The sequence below is a fragment of the Barbatula barbatula genome (assembly GCF_947034865.1).
Source record: "Barbatula barbatula genome assembly, chromosome: 1".
Lineage (NCBI taxonomy): Eukaryota > Metazoa > Chordata > Actinopteri > Cypriniformes > Nemacheilidae > Barbatula > Barbatula barbatula.
Window position 1 is genome coordinate 20,156,283 of NC_136766.1, and position 7,502 is coordinate 20,163,784.

The 7,502-nt window shown below is 39.1% G+C and overlaps 2 protein-coding genes across 2 annotated transcripts; one reads left to right on the forward strand and one right to left on the reverse strand.

Annotated features, from left to right (window-relative positions):
- Positions 1-2: 2 nt before the first annotated feature.
- mcee (methylmalonyl CoA epimerase) lies at positions 3-3,263 on the reverse strand. Its single transcript, XM_079457507.1, has 3 exons — positions 3,001-3,263; positions 2,449-2,795; positions 3-630 (listed from the first exon to the last, which is right to left on the reverse strand). The coding sequence occupies exons 1-3, from the start codon at positions 3,026-3,028 to the stop codon at positions 478-480; spliced, it is 528 nt and encodes a 175-aa protein (XP_079313633.1). The 5' UTR covers positions 3,029-3,263; the 3' UTR covers positions 3-477.
- On the forward strand, positions 3,079-7,420 carry mphosph10 (M-phase phosphoprotein 10 (U3 small nucleolar ribonucleoprotein)). Its single transcript, XM_079457494.1, has 11 exons — positions 3,079-3,412; positions 3,579-4,236; positions 4,376-4,563; positions 4,666-4,825; positions 4,912-5,053; positions 5,139-5,206; positions 5,284-5,421; positions 5,520-5,630; positions 6,301-6,408; positions 6,509-6,736; positions 6,883-7,420. Exons 1-11 carry the CDS (start codon positions 3,327-3,329, stop codon positions 7,030-7,032), a joined length of 2,037 nt encoding a protein of 678 aa, XP_079313620.1. The 5' UTR covers positions 3,079-3,326; the 3' UTR covers positions 7,033-7,420.
- Positions 7,421-7,502: the final 82 nt, after the last annotated feature.

Sequence of the window (7,502 nt, forward strand, 5' to 3'; positions counted from 1 at the left end):
AGAAACAGCTAGGCTAACACATTATTTATTCACGACAATAAAGACAATAGTTAGATATAAGATAAAATACACGTGGAGTCCTCTTTTCTTGCAACCATCACTTGATTACTGTTATTATTCTACTATTACTGTTCAATCAAAAATATAATTCTGTCATAATGTTTTACCGATTACCATTTATCCGCATGTTGTTCCAAACCTATACGACAAATTCTTCCATGGAGCACAATAAGATATGTTATGCAAAATGTTAATGACTGACGTGCTTAGTCTCAGTTTAGTTTTCATGAAAAAGAGAAGCAACAAGATTATTTAAGTGAATAAAGAAGACAGTCACAGAATAGAATAGTTTGGAGCAACATGAGTTTGAGTAAATATCCGACTTTTTATTGATGTTAAAACTGAACATCCAAATATGTCTTAGTGTTGCTGTCTGATAGACAATGCAAGAAGTTCAAGGCATGAGCCTCCAAATATCTAGGCCTGCTCTATCTCCACAAGGACTCCATCACAGTCTTTAGGGTGGAGGAACATCACAGGTTTGCCGTGGGCTCCTATCCGTGGCTCTGGGGAGAGCAGTCTGATTTTCCTTTCCTTTAAGTCAGCTATTGCTGCATTAATATCATCAACCTGGAATCAAACAGGTATCATGGAACATCAATAAAACTGACACAAAACAGTGCAGATTTAATCTTTAGTATAGTTCAGGTCAACAATTTCACAACTATTTTTAAATGTAAAAACACCTTCAATAGGGATGAATAGGGATATAAAAAGGAAACATAAATAAATGTAATGACAGTAATTCTGCTTTGCCGATATTAAGAAAAGAAGAAGCCTTTCAATGCATCATTTATATGTTCTTGTATTTATTATGTGAAAACATAAATTGTAACGAGCAAGGCGAGGCGAGAGCCGTGAGGGAAAGGCGCAAGGCCAGTCCCGTGAGTGATAACGAGCGTCAACTGTGCATGCACCGGTCTCGGCATCTCTCAAGGAGGAGCTCCGGAAGCATAAGAGACGAGCGACAACAGGGAAGTGTGAGAGAGAACATTATATTTTGTTTTATTATGTTTGTATGGCATTTTAAGTTTGTTTTATTGTTTGTTTATTTAATTAAACGTTGTTGTACGTTCGCCGGTTCCTGCCTCCTTCCTTCCTTTTATTGAACCTCGTTACATAAATGAAACACAAATTTGTAAAAAATGGCAAGAAATAAAACTGGGGAAAAGCAATTACAGCCCAGAAGTTCCCAAAATACAGCTGATCCTGCGCATTATGCTTTGTTAGAGGGACAGCAATAAAATTGGCTAATGAAAAAAAAGAATGTTGTCCTTGTTTATCTGCTTTATTCTGAATATAATAATACCTTTATGAATACAGTGAGGTTTTGGATTGTAGTAAGAGATTTCTGTGTGAATTTCTGTAAATTCTGCACATGGATTTACATTTCATTTCACCCAGATGCCACGACTGTATCAACTCGCATTACAGCCTGCCTAGAAGACATCTCATCTTGGATGAAAGGGCATCACCTCCAGCTGAACCCTGCCAAGACAGAACTACACATATTTCCAGCACACCCCACGGTGCGACACAATCTAACCATCCAACTTGGCAATACCACAATCACTCCTTCCAAAAAAAGCCAGGAACCTCAGAGTCATATTTGATGAACAGCTGTCCTCAAATTGCAAAGACAACGCGGTCATGCTGATATGCCTTATTTAACATTAGAAAGGTTAGGCCCTATCTCACTAAGCATGCGGTACAACTCCTTGTCCAGGCCCTTGTAACTACTGGTTGGACTACTGCAATGATCTCCTTGCTGGTCTTCCTGCAAAGGCTTTCAAACCACTCCAGCTGGTTCAGAATGCAGCAGCACCCCTAGTCTTCAAACAGCCCAAAAGGTCCCATGTGACACCCCTTTTCATCTCTCTCCACTGGCTACCGGTTGAAGCCTGTATCAGATCCAAGTCACTGATGCTTGCCTACAGGACTATCACTGGATCTGCGCCGGCATACTTCATCCTACGGCATCACAGCCTCCTACACCCCAACAAAAACCCTGCGTTCAGCGTACCAGCTGCGTCTTGTAATACCTCCTCAAAAGCAGTAAATCGCTTTCCTGCTCATTCTCCTTCAAAACAAGTCTTCCTAACTCAGTCCAGTCAACCATCTCCCGCAACATTCAAAAAACTACTTAAAACCCATCTCTTCGGTGAATACTTGACAGACAAATGAAAAAAAACACTAACCTCTCTCCTTCTCTCAACAGGTATTGGTCTGGTTTTGTTTGAAACTAGTTTGTATTAACTTTGTATTAGCACCTACTATTGCTCCTGTATGACATATCGCTTTTGGCTCTCTGAAAGTCACTTTGGATAAAAGCATCTGCTAAATGACTAAATGTGACTGTAAATTTGTGTGAGATTCTAGTCTTTATACCTCAATACAGATGTGATGCATCCCTCCAGCTTTGTTCTTCTGCAGGAATCCTGCGATGGGACTTTTCTCTCCCAGCGGGTGCAGGAGCTCTAATTTTGTGTTGCCCAGTTCCACAAACACAGTGTACACCCCGTGTTCGGGGAGAGGGACAGTTGCGCTCACATGAGCCCCCAGAACATCCCGATACAGCGATGTGGCTTTCTCTAGATCTGGTACTGCGATTGCCACATGATTCAGCCTGCCTAACTTCCACAAAGACTGAGGGACAACCTGTCTGACGGGCAAAGACAAAGACAATGCCCTTACTGGGGGTAACGTGTGCCGTGCACACCTCGAAATACCTGCAACTGTAAGAAAGATTGTTTCTGTAATGTTGATCAATTGAATGTAGAACCATAATAGCAAGTATAGCGTTGCATGACAAAATGTATTATTTAAGTTCTAAAATATAACAGATGCAGACAACTGAGACGCGTTCATCTGTGATAAAATATGGTAACGTTACGAACATACAAGGAAAATGTTAGGAAATATTAGCTTGGTGTTATTTACCTGCAAACTTCAGTATGGAGGCAGCCATCTTTAGGGTTTGAAAACGTTTGAAAAAACTTTATTTTAAAGCGCGAGGATGTTAAGCGTAAGTGCATTTCTAATTGATGCTTTGTTTATACCTTATAAAACGTACAATGATAATATTATTTAATGATTAACTTATGAGCACCCACACAAAAAAAAAACTATGTAAACGATGGATGTATGTCTGTGGTATAAACGTTACGCTTAAACGGAACGCTATGTGTGGAACTTAACATCGCGAGTCATTTGTTTCCGGGGGTTGTATTTACGACACGCACGCGGAGTCCCATGTGTCGGCAGAGATGGCGAGCGGAGATGGTAGGAACACGTTGGGGAGCTGTTTACAGCTTATAAAGTCTAACACAGCACACCCGGAGCTATTTCTTAGGTAAGATTAATCGAGATAACCGTTTAGTAACAACGCTTTCATTACTCATCTAGCTTGTTGAATCCATTTCAGGTTACACTGTTAAGTTAATTTGTGTCTCAATGGGTCCTAACGTTGGGGTTGATTTTATTATAACGTTTTATGTGTCTTACTTGTATTTTTTTAGTGTTCAAGATGCTCTGGCAACAGACTTCACGTTTCTTACAAAGACTCTTTACGATCTGCATAAGGCCCATGAGCCTGCAGGTTGCAAAGGAAGCCCACTTGAGCAGCTGGTCGTCGAGAACTTTGATGAAGAGCAAATCTGGCAAGAGCTGGAGCTCCAGAACACCGCATTACTGGCACACTTTGAGGAGGCAGTTCAACAAACTGTCATGGATGATACTATGACGTTTCTTGAAGACACAGAGGAAGAGGAGGATACTGATTTAGAAGATGGGGATAAACAGGATTTGGAAGGGGAGAGTGCCGAGGAAAATGAGGACGATGACCAGGAATTTCAGACGAAACCATTTGAAGACCACGAGGAAGATGACTTATCTGGGGAGGACTCTGATGTAGACTTTGATGTGGATAAGTTTGAGAAAAAAACTAAACAGCAGATACAGTCTACAACCAAAGTGGCAAAATCTAACAGGACTGTGTCAGAAGTAGATGACAGGTTCTTTAAGCTTTCAGAAATGGAGTCGTTTTTGAATGACATGGATAAAAAAGAAGGCAAGCAGACCACAGAGGAAGAAATCGACTATTTTCAGGATCTGCCATCAGATGAAGATGAAGAACTAGATTTTGACAAACCAGTGGCTTCAAAAAAACTGAAAAAGGTACTTCTAACATAACCCACTAACAAACAAATCTTTGTTTTCTTAATAACACACCTTAGAATAAATCACTTTATTGATTATTCAAAAGTACTTTGTTTTATCATTAATTTAAAGTGATATACTTTTCTTATTTTCAAAGATGATAAGCTCCAGAAATTTGAAATACAAAGATTTTTTTGATCCTGTGGACGGAGAGCCTGACCAGACAGATCCAGATGAGGAGAATGAACCAGAATCAAATGATGCACTTGAGGGAGCAGACGACGACGACGATGATGCTGGTCTAGAGGAAGAGGACATGAATGAGGAAGATTTTGATATGGAGGAGTAAGACCTGATGAAACCAATCTTTTCCATAGTAGTTTGCAAACAGAATAAAGTGTTTAATTGTGTTAATAAGAGATCTAACACAATTACTTCTTCGTGTAGTGATGACATGGACGATAAAGCCAGAAATAATTTACGGAAAGTGACCTTTGACCTACCTGATGAAAGTGAGGGAGAGGATGTGGAAGAAATTCTTGGTGGTAAAGCTAAAGCTACACCTAAACCGGAGTCAAAGTCATCATTCGAAAAACGTCAGGAAAAGGTTTGTCTTAGTTCTCGTATAAAATCTGTATTTAAGAATTGAATGTATTTTTTTCCCAGTAGTCACCCCACTGTGTACTTAAACAGTTGGCCCAAAAAATAGGAGAGCTGGAGAAAGATGCATTGTCAGAGAAGCCGTGGCAGCTGATGGGAGAGGTGACCTCTCAGACTCGGCCAGAAAACAGCATGCTGGAAGAGGATGTTACGTTCGACCAGGTCTCCAGGATGGGTGAGCTTCACACTGACATTCACAGCAAAACAATTTAAGAGAATTTGATTTCTAGATCATGTATTTCTCTGTTTTTCCTTCACAGCTCCTGCAATCACAGAGGAGACTACATTACAGCTCGAGGACATTATCAAACAGAGAATTAAAGATCAGGTTTGTTTTTAAGACCGTCTTGACACGAGCTGAATCTATCTAGACTTTTTGACCTGTTGCATGTTTGTTTTTTTAAGGTATGGGATGATGTTGTAAGAAAAGAGAAACCCAAGGAAGAGGTGTTTGAGTATAAGAAGAGACTTACTCTAGACCACGAGAAGAGTAAACTGAGTTTGGCTGAGGTTTATGAGCAAGAATATCTCAAACAGACACAGGTAAATCTCTTCCATTGTCTCTATACTTTTCTATATAATATTACATGTAGTGAATTATATCTTAACTGTCTAAATTTGAGTCTTATTGTGGGTGACAGGACAAGAAGGAAGAGGAAGAGAACCCAGCTCATGTTGAGATCCAGAAACTCATGGACACACTCTTCCTTAAACTGGATGCACTTTCCCACTTCTACTTCACACCAAAGCCAGTTAGTAACGTTTCTTTCTTGGTTCATAGACAGGGACGATATAGTATTCAGAATGAGCTTAATGGAGTAGCACTTTTCAATATGTGAAATTCAGAAATAATAAGGTCATTTGTTTTATGCTTTATTTAATGTTCAATTCATTCAATTATTTATATAGCGCTTTACACAATGTTGCATTGTCTCAAAGCAGCTTTACATGTAAAAGAAAAGACCATGCTAATAAAAGCAACATTAAGGGAATCTACAGAAGTTAAGCTAACACTGCAGGAATAACCTAGGGAGGAACCTGACTGAGTCGAGAGGGCCAGTTCTCCTCCTTATCGTTACATTTCGCTGCTGTCCTTCTGAAACCTTGTATCCATATATCGTGATTTGTTTTTAGCCATGAATCATTATCATTAGCCATCATTTATGTTTATCGCAGGGTTTTGCAAATATGTAACCAAGTACAGTGATTTATTTCCTGAAAAACAAATTAAAAAACAATACATTTGGACAAGGTTTCAGAAAGACAACAGCGAAATTTGACAGGAAATAGAATGATGCACTAGTGGTGCTGATGTGCAACTAGGTCATCAAACCCATAGACACGCAATACAATTTTAAGTAGCTCTCTAGTGACCTTCATGCATAAGTCATATATTAATGACATTTTAATTGTTTTGTTTAGCATATTCCTGAGGTGAAGGTGGTTTCCAATATGCCTTCAATCACTATGGAAGAGGTGGCTCCAGTCAGTGCCAGTGATGCCACTCTACTGGCTCCAGAAGAAATTAAGGTTTGCTTTCCCTCCATTTGTGAAGCTATTTATCAATTCACTGTGAACTGCATTTCCAAATCTTCCTGCTTTGTAACTCAATTTTATTGTCTGATCTCAGGTGAAGAACAAGGCTGGAGATCTGCTCGGTGACACAGAGAAGACAACCACAGATAAGAAACGAGAGAGGCGGAAGAAGAAGCTGCTTAAGCGTCGTAAGGTTCAGGATCGTGAGAAGAGGCAGAAACTCAAACAGATTAAAAGTGGAGAGAATAATAAGAAAAGCAAAGCTGAAGTTGAACAGACCATCAAGAAACTTACAAAAGGAGGAAAAGCCAAAGTCCTTACGGTTAGTAACCATAGTTAAAGTTTGATAGTATTTATGATAGCAGCGAAGGTGTGTGGAGAAGACTGCATTTCCTTGTAAGTCCTTCACATGTATTTTAGAAATATTTTTGATACTAATATTTTTGTCATCTTTGTAATTTCATGCAGAATGATGGCATGGATAAGGCTATTCGTTCCTCTCAAGCATTTTTCTCACAACTACAAGACCAAGTTAAAAGCCAGATCAAGGGGTCCAAGGACAAGTCAGGAAAGAAAAAGAAACAAAAAGAAGTTTCTGCGAACAAGCTGAAATTATAATACTATTGTGTGTCATTTCAAATGTACAGTTTTCTCTTTTCAAGAGAACTCAAAGCATTCATATATCTTGTCATTTTTATTGAGTACAAATACAAATTAAAGTCCTGTGTATCTGTTTCAGTGCTTTTCGCTACTTTTTTTAACAGTGTTTTTTAAGTTGGTGTTTTGCGGGATTCAGATCAGTTTGGTTGCATGATTTGGTCAGCAGAGGGCGTCACTATTCGGTAGTTGCTCAGCACTGTTTACTCTCTCAGATTACAGCCATTTTCAATACAGCAAAAATAGTCTCTCTCTCTGCCTGGGCAACTACGTAAGGTTAGTTATAAAGGCATATAGTTAAACCATAATTTAAAAAAATTGTCATTTACTCGTCGCCTTTGTTTAATTCAAACCTGTATGACTTTCTTCCTTCAGCAGGACACACAAGATATTTTGATAACTGAAAAACAGCGATACCCATTGACTTGCAT

Excerpts from the sequence above, each read along its gene's own strand:
- mphosph10 (XM_079457494.1), top strand. The coding sequence starts at position 3,327 with ATGGCGAGCGGAGATGGTAGGAACACGTTGGGGAGCTGTTTACAGCTT. Across the intron at positions 5,422-5,519 it reads AATATCTCAAACAGACACAG|GACAAGAAGGAAGAGGAAGA; the intron begins GTAAATCTCTTC and ends TGTGGGTGACAG. Across the intron at positions 6,737-6,882 it reads GAAAAGCCAAAGTCCTTACG|AATGATGGCATGGATAAGGC; the intron begins GTTAGTAACCAT and ends AATTTCATGCAG.
- mcee (XM_079457507.1), bottom strand. The coding sequence starts at position 3,028 with ATGGCTGCCTCCATACTGAAGTTTGCAG. Across the intron at positions 2,796-3,000 it reads CTCCATACTGAAGTTTGCAG|TTGCAGGTATTTCGAGGTGT; the intron begins GTAAATAACACC and ends TCTTTCTTACAG. Across the intron at positions 631-2,448 it reads TGCATCACATCTGTATTGAG|GTTGATGATATTAATGCAGC; the intron begins GTATAAAGACTA and ends GTTTGATTCCAG.